The 18960-nt window shown below is 43.9% G+C and overlaps 1 protein-coding gene across 1 annotated transcript in view; it reads left to right on the forward strand.

Annotated features, from left to right (window-relative positions):
• RFX4 (regulatory factor X4) overlaps positions 1 to 14284 on the forward strand; it is a 117209-nt gene extending 102925 nt beyond the window's left edge. The window contains exon 18 of the mRNA XM_038756816.1: positions 12828 to 14284. Coding sequence (XP_038612744.1) covers positions 12828 to 13100 — 273 coding nt within the window. The 3' untranslated portion in view covers positions 13101 to 14284. The remainder of the gene's footprint in view (positions 1 to 12827) is intronic.
• The last annotated feature ends 4676 nt before the right edge of the window (positions 14285 to 18960 follow it).

Here is an 18960-nt window from a genome sequence, read left to right on the forward strand (position 1 = left end):
TTTTGTTTATGGCATTTGCTAAGTGCTTACTATATGTCAAACACTTTTCTAAGTGGTTGGATATATACAAGTTAATTATCTCACGTATGGTTCCATGGTATTTCTTAGGCTATTTCAAGGGGGTTTGTACTGAAGCAAACACCAAGTGTTGTTTGGGAGAATTTTCTTTCCAAAAAAATTCTCCCTCCTTGGATTTGCTTGTCCCTGAAACACTTGTTTCAGTAGGGAACTCAAGGACCCACACTGTTTGTCTTTCCTTGGTAAAACATTTTCTCTCCAGTTTATCAACCTCCTTAGACCCACAAAGGGAAGATGGAGATGGGAACTAAACCGAGGGCTGTCCAGTGCAACTCAAAACACACAACAGCTATGGCCAGAATGACACCCACGAAGGTCCTCAGAGACTGAACTTCCTTCTCTGCCATTGAGAGGCTTTCACACAATCCAGGAATTCCTTTGGTTGTTGTTGTTGTTGTTGTCTTATTCCGTCGAGTCATGTCCAACCCACAGCGACGCCATAGACACATCTCTCCCAAAATGCCCCACTTCCATCTGCAATCATCCTGGTAGTGTAGCCATAGAGTTTTCTTGATAAAATATGGAAGTGGTTTACCATTGCCTCCTTTCACAATGTCTTTTTGGACATTCCCTTTACATTTCGGGTTCCATTTCATTCCCGTTCCTTCGGCAGCTGAGGGCACATGCCTTCTCGAACTCTTGATTTGTTAGCCGGAGGGAGCCAGGTACTGCTCTAGGTTAGAGTCAGTTCATTGCCACTGCCATTGAATCCTCATTAATTTTGCCTGCCTCCTCCTCCTCCTCCTTGTTTTCTGGCATTCTCATTTTCTCTTGAGCCTCTTTTATCCCCGGTATGTTAGTAAAATTCCTACCTCTTACCTCTAATCCCTATTGCTAGAAGAATGCCATTCAGCTTTGGTGCTGCCCGTATCTTTGTCTCTGTGTGCTAAATGGAGGCATTGTAGTATGTTCCTGTTGAGTTTTGCCCCTCTTCACTATTTACTCAGTTCCCTTAAATTCCTTCGTTTTCTTAGCATGCTGAATTTGAGATAATCAGGACCGTGGGTACCACACTTGTTCTTATGGTTCCAATTAATTTCAGAAGTGCTCAGCACCTGCATTTGTTGTATTGTTTTCGCCTGCATTTGTTCAAATACACTAGAATCTTTTGCAGTGAAAGCAAACAAATAAACCCTTACCCCCTGAGGGCACCTAAAATGAGCTTCTTGTTAAATTTAATTTTTATCTCTAAATGACTTTGGAAACCTAGAATCTATCCAAATATGGGTTTGTATAGTGATCATTCTTTTGCCTTGGTTCTTGCCCAGTAGGAGATAATTGCTTTGGGAATGCATATTTTGCCCTGTTAATGTGCCTTAAGTTTCAGATCTCCTCGCTTGATGTGTCACACATTTTTAAATTAAAGAGAGACCCTATTTTGGTCACTCCAGATCTCTTCCACTTTGGGAAACTCAAGCTTTAGGGCATGAAAAATTCAGATTTTTGGCAACATTAGTTAGCTGTATAGTAGTTACTCATCTCCAAACAGTTAAATGTCTGAATTTGGGCAATGGGAATTGTGGGCTGGATTGGTGCCCTTTTGAAAGTTTGGCCAAAAATGTATCATCCTCTGAGATTCTTGTAAGGATTGATCTCTCCTGGTATGTATTCTACATTCACTTTAATATGTTTTGGAATGTCTTTGTGTAAAAGATGGTTCCAAAGCAGAGTTTAGTTGGTGTTGCAAGTTAGATGTTTACAATACCATGCCTGTGTTTTGAAAATCGATAGTGATAACTAGTGGATTAGTCAGTTCAGTTTTGGAAAAGGTGAGGCACTGATGTTTACATTACCATGTATTTTGAAAATCAATAGTGATAACTAGTGGATTAGTCAATTCAATTTGGGAAAAGGCATTTTCACTCATTTTTCAATGAAAGCATGTTCAGTATGAGGAGGACTTGATTGTTTTTGAAACGTTTTTCCCCCATTTTATTAAAAATCATCAGAGAGATGGTCCCGTACTCCATCAGAAGCAATCTGGAAATGTATCTGAAGTCTCATGAGAGCCTGCTTGGCTATTGTTTAGCTTTAAAAATTGCATGCACTCTTAAAAGAAATAAGACTTTTTGTACCATTGTTATGTTAATATTTGAGGTCAAGCTAAAGCATCAAAAAACATGACAAACTTAGATTTACCCTTGGAAACAGAGATGTAGAAGTTTAGAAGAAACAGAAATCATATGACTATTTCAATAATTTTTTTTAAAAAAAACTATGCCATTGCCCTCTAGAATTGAAATGTAGAGATAGACCTTTTGGTCTCATCATCTAATGAATTTCATAGTGCAAAATAAATTGAATAGGTGTCTCCAAGTGACTATATTTTACAGGAAAGCAAGCTCAGTTTGAATGTGGCATGTTCTCTAAGAGATTTTTTTTCTCTTTTACATACCCTGTAAATTGGGAAGGAATTTTAATGCTGAACTAAACCCGAACAAACAAAATCCTATTAACATGCAAATTTCACATTTAAAAGGACAGACTGCACCATAAGAGGCTAACAGAAACAGCATGGCCTAGTGGATAGAGTACAGCCCAGGGAGTCAGAAGGACCTGAGTTCTAATCCTGACTCTGCCACTTATCTGCTGTGTGACCTTGGGCAAGTCACTTCACTTTTCTGTACCTCAGGTAGCTCATCCATAAAATGGGGATAAGACTGTGAACCCTATGTGGGACATGGGCTGTGTCCAACCTGATTATCTTGTATCTATCCCAGTGCTTAGTACAGTGTCTGGCACCTAGTAAGTGCTTAAATAACATAAAAACCATATTTTGGAGAACATTAATGTGCCATTTAATCAAATTAAGGTTTTTAAGCTTGTTGGCATATTGAACAATGTATATTGTGGGGGGTAAAGGTGTTCTCTTTTAGTCATGTAAAACTTTTTTCTTAATGTAATCAACTAATCTTATTTATTGAGTGCCGACTATGTGCAGAGCTTTGTACTAAGCCCTTGGCAGAATACAATATAACAGAATTTGCTAATGTTCCCTTTCTGTAACAATACCCTCAGATAAAAGTTTCTGGTTTATTCTCTGCTTTGGGGGTCTAATGAGATGGTGAAAAGGTTCAATGGTCCCCAGTAAAGGAAAGGGTTACAAAACTAGATCAAACAAACCAGTATGTTCTTGTGCAACTATTATGAAGCTATAGGTTGTATCTTTCACATCTTCTTGGCTTGGTGGAGTTACACTTGGCCTAAAACCCTCTGGCATTGTTTATTAGTAATAAGCAGGTTCTGTCAGGGAGCTCTTCGTCTGAGCCCCTCGCTTTAGGAATCAGCAATATACAAAAAGCTAGTTGCCAGACAAATGTCTTTCCAGCCTGCAGTGGAAAACATAATCATTACTTTGCCAAATATGAAAAGAAAAACACTTTCTAATAACTAACGTCATTTGTTAAGCGCTTACTGTCTGTCAAGCACTGTTCTAAGCACTGAGGCAGATACAAGCTAATCAGGTTGGACACAGTCCCTGTCCCACATGCGGCTCACAGTCTCAAACCCCATTTTAAAGATGGGGTATCTGAGGCCTAGAGAAGTGAAGTGACTTCTGTGCCCAAGGTCACACAGCAGACAAGAGGCAAAACCGGGATTAGAACCCAGGTCCTTCTGACTCCCCAGCCCGTGGTTTTTCCAGTAGGCCATGCTGCTTTCTCGGCTCATTCTTGCCTCCTCCCTAAATGGAAGGAATTGGAGATGCTAATAGACAGGATGGGGAAGTTCTGTGAGGCAGGAGAGGCCACTGAACTAGTAGAGACATCTCTGGCACTAAAGGCCAGCCTCAGCCCTGCTGGACCACACCTGAACAGAGTCCGGATTGGGCTGTATCCCCCCTCACAGCCAGGAGTGTTGATGCCTACACTAAGGCCAGTCCAAAGGGGGAGAAATCAGGGATTAGGAGGAGTCCTGACTCTCCCCTCCCATTTCTCAGAGCCTCAAAGCCCAGCAGAGGGGAAGAGGACGTTTCCAGGCTGAGCTAATAATGTTTCTGGGGAGGGTGTTTCAAAACAGCAAGAGCACCCATTGACCAGGCTGCTGGGGCAGAGTTTCAGAAGGTGATTTTTGCCCCCTAACATGGGTGAAAGGGGACGCCCTCCAATTGACTGCTTAATACCCTCCGGTGGACGGGGTTGCCACTGTTGCCTTTTTTGTGCAAGCCAGGTGCGGGATACAAAATCTCATGCCTCTTGATCTAGTAGAGAAGCAGCATGGTTCAGTGGAAAGAGCCCGGGCTTAGGAGTCAGAGGTCATGGGTTCTAATCCTGGCTCCCCCACTTGTCAGCTGTGTGACTTTGGGCAAGTCACTTCACTTCTCTGTGCCTCAGTTACCTCATCTGTAAAATGGGGATTAAGACTGTGAGCCCCACGTGGGACAACCTGATTACCTTGTAGCCCTCCCAGTGCTTAGACCAGTGCTTGGCACATAGTATGCACTTAACAAATACCATCATTATTATTAGTAGTAGTAGTAATAGTTGTTGTATTTGTTAAGTGCTTACTCTGTGCCTGGCTCTGTACTAATCACTGGGGTGGAAAGGAGCAAAGCAGGTTGGACACAGTCCCTGTTCCACATGGGGCTCTCAGTCTCAATTCCCATTTTACAGATGAGGTAACTGAGGCTCAGAGAAGTGAAGTGACTTGCCTAAGGCCACACAGCAGACAAGCCCGACTAGAATATAGCACCCTTGTGATTACAGTTTTTAAGCCTTATCTCCGTGTCCACATTTAAAGATGAAACAGCTGACAAGGATCACTATCTGTATGTGAAAGCACCTATGGAAACTTTCTTGGTTCAGTCATTCATTGTCATATTTATTGAGCACTTACTGTGTGCAGAGCACTGTAATAAGCGCTTGGGAGAGTACAACACAACAATAAACAGACACATTCTCTGCCCACAATGAGAGTACAGTCTGGAGGGATGGTTCCTTCCCCTCCACGCGCCCCCCCCCCCCCCCCATCTGCCTTCCTTCTCCTCTCCGTTCCATCATACTTGATGTACCATGAGTCATTTTCCTGGGATGACAATCAGATTGCATCGTTTCCCCTTGGAAAAGCCTGCAGGGACTTCCAGTCATCACTCGCACCTGACTTGAACTCATGACCATCAGGTCAAAATTCCCCATCAGTTGACCACTCTATATCAAGTCTCCCAGTCAGCTCAAGCTTATCTCACCATATCCCACTTGCTTCTCCCACCTGTGAGCCCCTGATTCCTGCATTCCCTCCTCCCCCACCTCCCTTCTCTCACCCACCAGTCTGGGATGCCCTTCCCACTATACTTTTTCCAAACCATGATCTTCCCCTTCTTGTTAACAACCCTACCAAACATTGTCTCCTCCATGAAGTCTTCCTAGCTTGCCCCTCAGCTATCATGATCACCCCACCCATTATTGCTCCCCCAGCCCTTATGTCCTTAACTGTAAATTTTGAGGTAAATTTGTCTTTCATCCTCTTGCACTATAAGTAAATTCATGTCTCAGGTTTGTTTGCTTCTCTCAATTATATAGTAATCTTCTCCAGGCAGGGACCTTTCTTGTTCTTCTGTCATAGTTGCGCTCAGTGTTGTCCATTGCGCAAAGTAAGGGCTCAGCGAGTGCGAACTTATATACTCTGCTAAGCACTCAGTGCAGTGCTCTGCACCCAGTAGATGCAATTGATTGCTATTGATTGGTTGATTGACAGTGATGATGATTATTATTAGCAATATTATCATTGTATATGTTAAGCGCTTACTATGCTTTCATATATATGTGTACATATATATATATATATATTTCTATTTATGTACAATATCTATATGACTACCTCTATTTCTAAAATCCATTGCCCTCTAATGGAATTTCCTGGAAAAGCAGTACTGGGAAGTCTCAGAATCATTGGCTAGTCTTAGATCTATTTCAGATACAATTCTCTGGACTTGGTTCTCTAAATATGGCTTTGAAGTAAATGGGTTTTGGTATGCAACAGGTAGCATCCAATCCCATAAACAGAAAAGTGTAAAGGATTAGACAATCTTAAAAACAGTCTTTGAGCTGTCTTGGGTGATTTTTTTAACTGAAAGTGGCATCATTCTCTACATGATCTTTTAAGAGGTATGTATAACCAGTTACCATATAGATTTTGGGAAGCATCGAATGTCAAACTTCTACATTCATTCATTGCCCAACTTCCATTGGGAGATATTTTTTTCTGTAAAATGAGCTGTGTTGTCCAAGGAAGATGCTTCTCTGTTAGCATATGTGTGACCACTCACAGCTTCTTTAACTCTGTCATATTTTTTGGGCTCACACTCAGTGCTCCGCTGAGGAAAACAAACTGAGAGGAAGTGTTCATAATACAGAAATCTCTTGGGACTAACCATCGTTTGTTTTCCTTTCCAATCAAAATACCAAATGAGAACTTGGGTATTATCTCAAAACAAGAGAAAGGTTGATGCCATTAAACCACTGTCAAGGGCATTCATTATAGGTCTCTAACTGCGTCATGAGGAGCTGCTAGAACCAAAGATGTTGAGACTCTTGGGAAAAGGGGGTGTTTTACCTGAAGCGAGGATGAACTTGGTGGTTCAACATTGCCTAACAAGCTTGGAGTCAAACAAGTCAAAACAAAGCACCGAGACAGCCCTGGGAGAATGCCAGCCTGTGGAAAGCTAAAAACGAGCGACAGAACTGAAAGCATATCCTCCCAATAGTATTTTTCTTCTCTCTTCTCTTCCCCCTTTAGGAAGTTTACGAGTACTTTTTAAATTGTCATCCTAGGGAGGGGGGAAGAAATGGATGCCCCTCTAAATCTCCTACGCCACCATGGGAACAATGACTTCCAGGTTTAACCAGGTGCGGGATGGTTTTATGGTAACTGGAGTAGTAATCCTGGCTCCTCCATGCGTCTGCTATGTGACCTCGGGCAAGTTGCTTCACTTTTCTGGGCCTCAGTTACCTTAATCCCTGTAAAAAAGGGATTAAGAGTGTGAGCCCCATGTGGGACAGGGACTGTATCCAACCTGATTAACTTGTGTGTACCCCAGAATTTAGAACAGTGTTTGGCACATAGTAAGTGCTAAACAAGAACCATTATTAGTAATATACCATATTATTAATAATGAGTAATAATAATAATTCATTAGCATTCCCTGCCTTTGGAATTAGGAAATGTGTATCTTGTCTTTCAGTAACCTTAATGCAGAAAAACCCATGTTCCCAAAGGAAATGCCTGACTAAAGCCTGACTCACAGTTTGATCTGAGGCGAGGTCCCTTTTCCTCTCTGCGCTTTAGTTTCTCCAACTGGAAAATGGGGCGTGGGGGAGAATGTTTCTTGGAATCTGAGTTCACAGGCATTTGAGTATCAGCATTTGCAATGGATTTTAAGTTCCCTAGGAGAGTGTGGCCCAAGCACAAAGAGGGGTCACTTTCATTGCCATCATTATTCCTGGGAAAGTTCCAAGGTACCGAAAAAGTAAAAATGCCATTGCAGATTCATTTCTAGCAAAGCAGAGGGTGGTCTTCTTTGAAATGGTGAGAATGAAGCTTAAACCATTCTCTTCTATGGACATCCTAAAACTAGCTGTTACTTCTTGAAGACACTCATCTTCTCACCACATGTCCCCAAATCATGTAGAGGTACTTTTTCGATTGCTCCCACACTACATTGAAACCAAAATGCAAATGCTACCCAGGAAAATGCCCCTTGGCTAAATATCAGGTTCCCATGGTGTGGAGGTGGAATGCATAGCCCTTGTACTCTGGGACTTAAAACCCTTCAGGGCTGAGCAACACATTCTGTTTTGAAGACCCTTTGTAGTTCCTCCTTCAGCTAAGATTTTTCGGCCTTGCCTGGGGCAAACCTGGCTTTTGAGGGAGTCTAACAAACATGTGTAGTGGATAGAGCACAAGCTTGGGAGCCAGAAGGTTATGGGTTCTAATCCCAGCTCCCCCTCTTGCCTGCTTGTGTGACCTTGGGCAAATCACTTCTCTGGGCCTCGATCATCTCATCTGTAAAAAATAGAGATTAAGAGTGTGAGCCCAATGTGGGACAGGGACTGTGTCTAACTTGATTAACTTATATCTACCCAGTGCTTAGAACATTGCTTGGCACATAGTAAGTGCTTAACAAGTACCATAATAATGATAATGTAATTTTTTATAATAATAATATGCAATAATGTAATAAGGTAATGTAATTATTATTATTATTCGTGGCTCAAAAGCGGCAGTGGAAAGTGGGATGACATTAGAGCTGCCTTGCTAAGGAAAACTAGTTTTACTGCTGACAGATCTATCTTGTTGTGAGGTGGCCCTCTGCCCCACAAGTAGCTGCTGTCTTGGTGAAGAGCAAGAATAAGAGACTCATTCTCTACCGTAACTTTGGAAGAAGTGAGACCATGGAGTCGGGGGGAAAGCTCTTAAAATAGCATTTTCTCAGAGATGTTCCCCCCTGCCCCAAGGAACCTGGAGTTAGCCCTAAAGTTTGCTAGAAGGGACTGAGCCCTAGTCAATTGAATGTGCCCCCTCGCCAATGACCAACTCAAATAAGGGTTGTAAATTTCCGCTAGTTCTAACAGCAGTGGCCGAGGCAAGTGGGAGTTGACCCAGAGAATGGTAATTTCCTGTCAAGAGCCCTCCAACAAATATCGCCTTTATGCTTGGTAAAGATCTCTAGGCCCCAGCGTTTTGAGTTCAGGGTGCTTAAGGACCCTTGATTAAACCGGATGCAAAGTGTGAAAGGTGATTCAGACAGCACGGGCAGGCATCCGCACAGATGGCCTGGCTGTGGACACTCCAACAAGCCTGAATAAGCGTTTCATTGGTTGAGTTAATAGTCAGGCAGGGGCCAATGGGTACTTTAAAAATATTGTCTTTCAATGGACTCTTCACTGTAAGAAAAAAGAAGTCACTGACTCATTTGCAATTAGCTGACCTACCAGGACAGAACTTTCCATGTTGGATTCAGCCATAACAGAATTTTTATTGTCACGTAGGAGATATTTCCAGCCTGTGTCATTTTCAAGCAATTATTCTTTTTATACTTGTGACACATCCATGCTCACAGCTGTTTCTTGGATATTTGACCAGGCTCCAAAGCAACTTACTTCCTGCCCTCTTGTGGCGGAGCTTGACTCCCTACCGTGCCAGGCAAATGTATACGCACAAGGTCAAAGGCAAATAAATCGCCTTTCCTCTCCTCCTTTTAACCCCAAAAGACTGCTCAAGAAGCAAAGTGGTCTAGTGGATAGAGCACGGGCCTGGGAGACGGAAGGACCTGCCTTCTAATCCCGGCTTTGCCACCTGTCTGCTGTGTAACCTTGGACAAGTCACTTCACTTCTCTAAGCCTCAGTTACCTCATCTGTGAAAAGGGGGTTACGACTGTGAGCCCCGTGTGGGACACGGACAGTGTCCGACCTAATTCATTTGTACCTATCCCAGAGTTTAGAACAGTGGCTGGCACATAGGCGGTGCTTAACAAATACCTTAAAAAAAGAGAGGATCCAATTTCAAGATTCACCTTTTGGGATCTTCTGTTCTCATGCTGTTTCTGGGAACATGGAGGTAGGTGGAACCCAGAAATCCAATCTCTTTCCAATCAATCAATCAATTCTGTTGATTGATTGACCACCTCTAGTGTGCAGAGCACAGTACTAAGCGTTTCATAAATACAATTAAGTTAGAAGACTTGCCCTCAAGTAGCTGATAGTCTAGATGGGGAGAGAATAGACCCAAAATAATTTAGAGAAAGAAGGAGAGAAAGTAAAACTGTATAAGTAGATGAATAAGTGCCTAAACCAGAGCATATATAAGTCGATAGGTACAGCATTGCTTCAGGTGCATAAGTAGGTAATTGGTGCTGAGGTGGGAGAAAGTGACTTGAGGAGAAGAAAAAGGAATCAGGAAGGCCTCCTGGAGGAGATGGCCCGGGAACATATCTACCAACTCTGTTATATTGTACTCTTCCAAACTTAGTACAATGCTCTGCACACAGTAAGCACTCAATAAATGCAGTTGATTGATTTGATACAGTTGATTGATTTGATCTCAGAAAGGCTTTGAAGATGGGGAGAGTGTAGAACGACAGACATAAATAGGAAGGAAGCGTGCAAGCAAGAGGTCAGAGGCTGAAGAGAAGAAAATGAGGCCAAGTGAGTAAACTCTAAAGTAGCAGAGAGTGCAAGTGATGTGTTGTGGGAAAAGAGAATGGAGAAGTAAGAAGCAGATTGTTAATGGAATTCCTTGCAGACAATGATCAGGGGTTTCTGTTCAATGCAGAAAGGATTAACTAAAGAAGGTTTTCTAGAAGTGGGGAGGTGTGAGCAGAACGTTTTAGGGAAATGATCTGGTCAGCAGAGTGAAATAGGGACTGAAGAGGGGGAGAGATTGGAGACAGGGAGACACGTGAGGAGGCTGATACCATAGTTGATTTGTGATATGACAGGTGCCTGAACAAAGGTTGTGGACATTTGGAATGAGAGAAAGGGACAGGCTGCAGAAATGTTCAGGAGGGAAAACCAATGAGATTTAGCAGTAGACTGAATGTGAAAGTTAAAATAAGGTGAAGTCATGGGTAATGCCTAATCTCAGGCCTCAGAGATAGGGAAGATGATGATGCTGTGAACCATGATGGGAAAGATAGGTGGAGGAGAAGATTTACAAGGGAAGCTGAGGAGATGGATATATGCAAGAATAAATGTTTAAAGAGTAGAGGAAGACTTTTCAGTGCATTTGCAATCTAATTTAGAGATTAGAGGGAAGACTTCATTTGCTCCTTGACAGTTCGCCCCGGAAATAGAGCCCAGGATTTTCTCCCCCAGCTCCCATCTTCAACTTCTCCTCTTGTTTTGGTACTCTGAGGGTTCCACCCAGCTGGGGCGGATAAGGCTTTGTTCACATGGAGAAACCAGTGGAAGTTAGTGCCGAGATCCCCTTAGGACCACCCGGCCTTGGCTACGGAACAATCCATTGCCCTTTCTGGCTAGTGCCGCTCCTGACTGCATCCCCTCCCTTGGCTGGCTTTCCTTTCCTTGGTCTTTTTACTGGGGGTGGAACCCTTTCTGCTGCCTCAATGGTAGGGAGCCATTATTATCGAACTCCTCTTCCTCCCTGCTCTCTAGCCTGTGGACTGCTGGGGCTCTTAGCAGCAGGTGACATCTTGCAAATCCCCCTAAGCTCCACCTTCCAACTGTCACTGAGGACAGATGGAGAGCAGAAAACTTTTCTCTGCATTCTTTTTTCTAGCCCCCATCCTCTCTACTCTCTCTGACTGGCTCTCATCCAGGTTGGGAGAGTGGGGAGCCTTACCCCAGCATGGCGACTGTCTTTGGCACTAACTGGCAGCTAAGGCAGGGAATACTTGAAGGAGACCAATAGCTTCAGCGCTTCCTTCCCACTGCCAGCACTAGAAAGGGCTTATTTACACAGCTGTCTTGGCAGCAAAGAATAGAAAAGAACCACTTCAGAGAGCCTTCTATTGTCCAAATAACCGTTCTCTTCTTTTCCTATTTCCCCTGCTTTTGCTGCAACCTCCTCTCACAACTCTCACCTCCACAATAGTCCTCCCCTATCGTGTTGATGTCACTCTCCCTTTTTCTTCCAAATCATCTGCCTATCCATCCTGAATTCACCCCCAGTAATTCATTCATTGCTCCCCGCATACCTCCTGGACATGTTGTGGGTTTGCGTTCCTCAGCAGACAAAGCCCCCCATAATAGTGTTCTGAGCCCTTGATTCACTTTTGCTTCAGTTCTGGCCTCTTCATTTCACTGTTGAAGTCAACTAGAGAAGACTATTTCTGAAATGCCACCTCAAATAAATAAACCATTTCATAACGGTTTTTGACATGTATTAAGCATTTACTCTGTGCTGAGTTTTGGGTTAGATACGAGTGATCGGATCAGATCGGGTAGCCTTTCCAAAGGGGGCCTGCCACCAGAGCAGGAGGGAACACAGGTTTCTTATCTCCATTTTACAGATGAAGCAACTGAGGCACAGAGAGGTGAGGTGATGTGCCCAAGGTCACTCCCAGAGACCAGATCTAACTCTCAGGCCCAGATTCTTTCCACTAGACTATGTTTTAACCCTCAGCATCGTTCTTTTGGACTGGTGACCGATTGACTAAATATCTGGCTTTTGCCAAGAGCCTGCCATCCTGCCTCTACAGTCCTATGATCCAGGGCTCTTTCCTCCTCAAACACTAATGACGACATACCAGAGCAGAAATACTGGGCCCTGCCCAGCAGTCCAAGGGAACAAAGCGGGGTGTGAAAGCCTGGAGCAATCGGTTGTCGCTTGCTTCCCCAAAAGAACACTTCCTCTTTGGCAAGGTTGTGGACTTCCTTTTCCAAAAAGAAAACAAGGTTCTAAGACAGCATCAAAGCCAAACAGAGAAGATGTCCGAATAGGGAAGCAGCATAGATTAGTGGCTAGAACGTGGGGCTGGGAGTCAGAAGGACCTGGGTTCCGATCTCGGTTCCACCACTTGTCTGCTGTGTGAGACCTTGGGCAAGTCACTGCCCTTGTCTGTGCCTCAGTTCCCTCTTCTCGTAAAATGGGGATTAAAACTTTAAGCCCCCTGTGGGACATGGATGCTGTCCAACCTGATTAGCTTATATCCACCTCTCTGCCCCAGCACTTAGTACAGTGCTCGGCACATAGTAAGCACTTAGCAAATACTATTTTAAAAAGCAAACAAACAAAGTGCCTTTGCAGCTTCACCCAGTTTGAATCTGTTTTCTTTCGGGGCGTTTTTTCCAAGTACCCCTTTAACAGCCCCACCTCCCGGATGGAGCCTTGTCTGATGAGCGGTGCCCCGAGACTTCATCCGACCCCGGTGACGCCTCGCTGGCCAGAAGTTCCCTCCTCCAACCCCTGCTACACAAGCCCGTCCATGCATTCGGCAAGGTATGGAAACTCTAGTGACATGTACACCCCCTTGACTACGCGCCGGAATTCAGAGTACGAGCACATGCAACACTTTCCCGGCTTTGCCTACATTAACGGAGAAGCCACCACGGGGTGGGCTAAATGAAAATGACTCTCGTATTTTGAACACATATTTAAGAATAAAAAAAGACAACCACCACGCCCGGAAGACTCGATCTCTGTATGTGATAACACAGGCGCTTTCGGAACGGACCCGCAGATGGGATGGAAGGTGGAACAGGTACTCTTCAGTTTGGACACTGGACTCACTGAAGTCCAGCATGACCGTATCCCGTGGCTAAGCCAGATTCCCGATTTCCACAAAGCGCTATATTCAGTAGGCCAACTGGTGCCTTCTTTTCTTCTTTTCCACGTCCCCTCATTGTGTGCGCTCCGATCCAGCGAGCCACTTCCTTCTCGGTTGATGGATGCTCCGAAGTCTTTCAGGACACTGGCTGGGGAGGGAGATCTATTTTGTACTTTGATGGACACTTGATTCACCGGGAACAAAAGCCCCAACACTCTGCCTCGCTTATTCTGCCAATCAGCACATTGGCGATGCTCAGCAGAGTCTTTCGGCACCAGAAAAGGCCCGATATCGGCCCCAGGTTATGTGTTCTCCCCTGAGGGTTGCAGCACCTTTCCACTGCCTTGGGAAAAGGATAAGCCGTTCACACCAACTCTGCCTACCTTAAGTTGACTGAAGCACTTAGTACAGTGCTCTGCTCAGTAAATAAGATTGAATAAATGAATGAAGTCCTTCTTCAAGTATTTGCCCCTAGTTTGCACAACTGCTAGAGTCAGTCTGGGGAAAAGCAGAGGAAGGGATTTCTGAGGTTTGGCAAGTAAGTGAATTTTTTGACCTTGAAGATCACTCTCAGCTCTGTTACCGTAATGTTACGAATCGGAATGAATCAACTTCCCCCTGCCTAGCACCAAGTATGAAAACGATTCTTTTGGTTCCTTCACAAGATTATTATTATACTTGCTGACACTTTGATAGGGAAAAAAAAGTCAAAGCTGTGCCTTTGAGCCTATACTGTCTGTGTATGTGTGGAAACAAAATGTATTGTACTCCTGGGAGAAATTTTCGTAGACATTTTTCTGTCAGACTTGTAGTGATCTGTGAGGTTTGTTAGCAGTTATTAACATAGGTTTTCATTCTGTATTATAAAGTGCCCCGAGCAATTATGGTGGACCAATTACCCTATGGGTAAGAAATAAATAAATGGAAATATTACAGCGGATGTTTTAGTAATCGTTTTGTAAATAAAGTCTTTGATAGCACCACCAAGTGTAATCATGTTCATGGTTAAAATGGGAGGAAGTGATTTTTTTTGAACAGTTGTCTGCAAGATAGGAAGGATTTTCACACTCAAACTTTGAAATTAAATATCCTATTTGCATTTCCAGACCTCACCCGGGTAAGTCAGAGCCATTGTAAATCTGTAGGCAACTGTAGGCAAATGAGCATCTCGCTCTGAGCAGGTAAAAAGAGAGATCGTTCAGCATCAAAAAATGTCTGTCTTACTGAGATTTGTTATCAGCTCTAACGATTACAAGCAGCTTCTGTACGGTGTGGTTGATGCAGGTTATATGCAAGTGGGGAAAAGAGAACAAACGTTTTAAAGCAGAAGGGATCCGCAGTCAGACAGAAACAATGGACTGTGGAAGTGGCCTGTCAGGGAAGAGCGGGAGCAGCAAGATCGGCCTGGCGTGAGGCAAACAGAAAAGGAAATTCCAACTCCTCAAGATTGTCGAGGGCCGTGTTGAAGGGCACAAGTGAGTCAGATGTCCCCTGGGCCTGATCCAGAAAAAGAGCTCAGCTTCATTTCTGCGTAAGCTACCGGCTGTTCGAGAAGAATTCAGAGGTGAAACCCAGTGTGGATTTTGGGACTACTAATAAAAATCATTGTGGTGGAAATACCAACTACTAGACATGTTCAAACTTGCTCATTGTGTGAATTATCTCAGCACATTCGGACAATAGTTAATTCACTCACTTTGATGAAGAAATGAGTTGGGCCGGCTTGCTGGCTTAGGTGTTTCAGGTTAAAATGAGAACACTGAGGATATGCACTGAGGGGGCCAGTAGAGCATTTAAAGCACCCTTAAAGATACTTCAGATTTCCAACTCTCTCTCCCTCCCCAGACCATGTGAAAACAAAATTGGAATTCTGAGTATGGTCCCAACCTAGTGATTGGTTTCCATTTCAGAACCAATATTAAATGAATGACCGAGTGAAGTGAAATCAGATCTTTTTAACATAACCCACTAGTTGCTAGTAACCCACAATCTGGAGTGTGTGCGCGTGTGTGTTTGTGTGTACACATCATGACAATTAACTGGCAATTAATACATTTGTTAACTTTGTATTTTATATATATATATGTACATATTTATGCCATATAGACGTGTGTGTGCTTCTTTTTGTAAATGACTCTGATGAGGAGATCTTATCCTTCCATGTGGGTGTGACTGAAAAGGTCACGGTGGGGCTGATCTTCCTTCCAGTTTTGTTTATCCTTAAGGAGAGGTAATCATCATCATCGTCATCAATCGTATTTATTGAGCACTTACTGTGTGCAGAGCACTGTACTAAGCGCTTGGGAAGTACAAGTTGGCAACATATAGAGACAGTCCCTACCCAACAGTGGGCTCACAGTCTAAAAGGGGGAGACAGAGAACAAAACCAAACATACTAACAAAATAAAATAAATAGAATAGATATGTACAAGTAAAATAAATAAATAAATAAATAGAGTAATAAATATGTACAAACATATATACATATATACGGGTGCTGTGGGGAAGGGAAGGAGGTAAGATGGGGGGGATGGAGAGGGGGACGAGGGGGAGAGGAAGGAAGGGGCTCAGTCTGGGAAGGCCTCCTGGAGGAGGTGAGCTCTCAGTAGGGCCTTGAAGGGAGGAAGAGAGCTAGCTTGGCGGGTGGGCAGAGGGAGGGCATTCCAGGCCCGGGGGATGACGTGGGCTGGGGGTCCTTACTGCATGGATGGATTGGTCCCTTACAGGGTCTGCCTCTGCTTTCAACAGTGCTCTGCACAAAGGGAAGCAGCATGACCTAGTGGATAGACCACGGGCCTGGGAGTGAGAAGGACCTGGGTTCTAATCCCAGCCCCGCCACTTGTCTGCTGGGTGACCTTGGGCAAGTCATTTCACTTCCCTGGGCCTCAGTTACCTCATCTGGAAAATGATGATGATGATGATGGCATTTATTAAGCGCTTACTATGTGCAAAGCACTGTTCTAAGCGCTGGGGAGGTTACAAGGTGATCAGGTTGTCCCTCGTGGGGCTCACATATTTAATCCCCATTTTCCAGATGAGGTAACTGAGGCACAGAGAAGTTAAGTGACTTGCCCAAAGTCACACAGCTGACAATTGGCGGAGCCGGGATTTGAACCCATGACCTCTGACTCCAAAGCCCATGCTCTTTCCTACTGAGCCACGCTGCTTCTCTCTTAAAATGGGTTTTAAGTCTATGAACTCCATGTGGGACAGGGACTGCGTTCAACCTGATTAACTTGTATCTACACCAGCACTTTGAAGAGTACTTGATGCATAGTTAGCACTTAACAAATATCATTATTAATTATTATTATTATCATCGTAAATACCATTGATTGGTTTGATTTCAGGGCTGGCTATTGCTGTAGGGACCTTTGTGAATCCCATGATCAGATCATGGAGAGCAATCTGTCTCCAGACAGCTACCCAGACACACACACACACACACACACACACACACACACACACACACACACACACACACACTACCCTATAACATACCTTTTCAATCAATCAATTGCATTAATTGAGTAGTGTGTGCACAGCGCTATACTAAGTGCTCTAGACTAAGTGCTCCTAGACTGTGAGCCCGTTGTTGGTTAGGGACCGTCTCTATATGTTGCCAACTTGTACTTCCCAAGCGCTTAGTACAGTGCTCTGCACACAGTAAGTGCTTAATAAATATGATTGAATGAATGAATAAGTACTTGGGAGACAATCTCAGTCTCATCCATTGCCCAAAACAGCAAAACACTGCACTAAGTATAGTGACCAGGAAGCTGTGTCTCAGTGGTATCGAAGGAGGAAACCAGGACAAAATCTTCACGAGAATGAAGGGACAACAATCTGGGAAGAGCCAGCTTTAAAGTACTACAAGTCACTGTGCTTTGGATGAGGACACTGAGTGACCAGGAATAGGTATGTAGGGGCTCACTTTGGGGGTGATGTTCGTTCCTAAAACTCATTAATATTATTATTATATGTTAAGCATTTACTATGGCCCAAGTACTGTTCTAAGTGCTGATGGAATTAAGATGGAGTTGAACGGAGGTGAATTTACTGCCTGTGAGTCTGAGTATCTTCTCTTCACCTATCCTGCTCCTTAGAATATCCCTAAAAATGCATTTTCAAGGTGGAAATTGCTGACAGTTGAGAGCCTGCCCAGACACTTTACAAGGAGAAACAAGGACTCCAGCCAGGGGAATGTTCCCTGCTCTGGACATTCTGGAGAACTCTTGGAAAAGGATTTTGTCAGCTTGGAACCTCCAGAAGTTTGGAACTGGAGGAACTCTGAACCACATCACACATCTGCAGTACTCTCAGAGACTAAACAATGTTTTTTCTAGGTTGGGACAATCCAACTTGGAGGAGCTGAGGGTCTGAGGGGGAAGGGAGCAGGGGCTGAGGAGTTTTGAATTGAAAGGAGCAGGGCCTGGGGCAGGGAAGGTGATTGCTGGGCTGTCTGGCATTAAATGAATAACATGCAAGTAGATATTCAATTATTTTAGAACAAACAGCTTGGACTTTTCTAAGAAGGCTGTGTCCCTGGGTAAAGATTTTAGATTGGGTAAGTTTGAGGATGTGAGAAGGACAAGGTAAATAAATGCACCTTGATTGATAATGGGATGAGGGGAATCTTTTTTAAAAAAAGAAAAAACAAAAGCCCCAAAAGTATAGTCCTAGAGTACCTGGCACCCTGAAAGCAGTGAGGTTGTTAAGATGGCTTTGGAATGCCATTCTCCATCTCTGTGTTTTCGAGGAAGAATTTTGTTCAGGCAGTGGTCTTTTGGTGGCCCATGAATTTTCCCCTAAGGACTTTTTTTAAATGGCACTTGTTAAGAGCTTACTTATGTGCCAATCACTGTACTAAGTGCTGATGTGGAAATAAGATGTTCATGCTCATATCCAACACATTCCCTGTCCCACGTGGGGCTCCAAGTCTTAGTAGAAGGGAATAGGATTTATTATTGATGATGATAATAATAATATTTGTTAAGGGTTTACTATGTGTCAAGCACTATACTATGCATTAGGGTACATACAAGATAATCAGTTCCCACATGGGGCTCACAATCTAAGTAGGAGAGAGAACAGATATTGAATCCCCATTTGGCAGCTGAGGGAACTGAGACACAGAGAAGTTAAGTGACTTGCCCAAGGTCATACAGCAGACAAGTGGTGGAGTCGGGATTAGAACTCAGGTCCTCTGTACTTCAGGTCTTTGCTCTTTCCACTAGGCCACACTGACTCTCGAGCCTTGGTTCCATCTGCCTGTTAGTTCCTGTCCCTTCCCTGCTCCAGTTCCTTGGCTGCCTCTTCAGGACAATCAGCTGGGCAGAAGCCCCATAACCTTTCCTATTTCAAGAGGTCAGAATCCTCAGCCCTTGCTAAGCCTTCTTCCTAAGCTGGCTGATGTTGCTGCTGACGGGAGTGTGGAAGCTTGGGACATTACAGGAACTGGACCTGAAAAAATGCCGCTCCAGGCAGGGAGAAGTGCTGGCTCTCCAACTCTTCCCCCTCCTTTATGATGAGGTTGAGAGAGGGGGACTGCAGGTGCTTAATCAATGTCCCAAGGAGAATAATGACTTGTGGGAGAAGATGCAGCCGTCCACATGCTGATACCTGTAGCCTTCTACACCAGGGAAAAGCCATTCGGAGC

This window comes from Tachyglossus aculeatus, chromosome 14, assembly GCF_015852505.1.
Source record: "Tachyglossus aculeatus isolate mTacAcu1 chromosome 14, mTacAcu1.pri, whole genome shotgun sequence".
Lineage (NCBI taxonomy): Eukaryota > Metazoa > Chordata > Mammalia > Monotremata > Tachyglossidae > Tachyglossus > Tachyglossus aculeatus.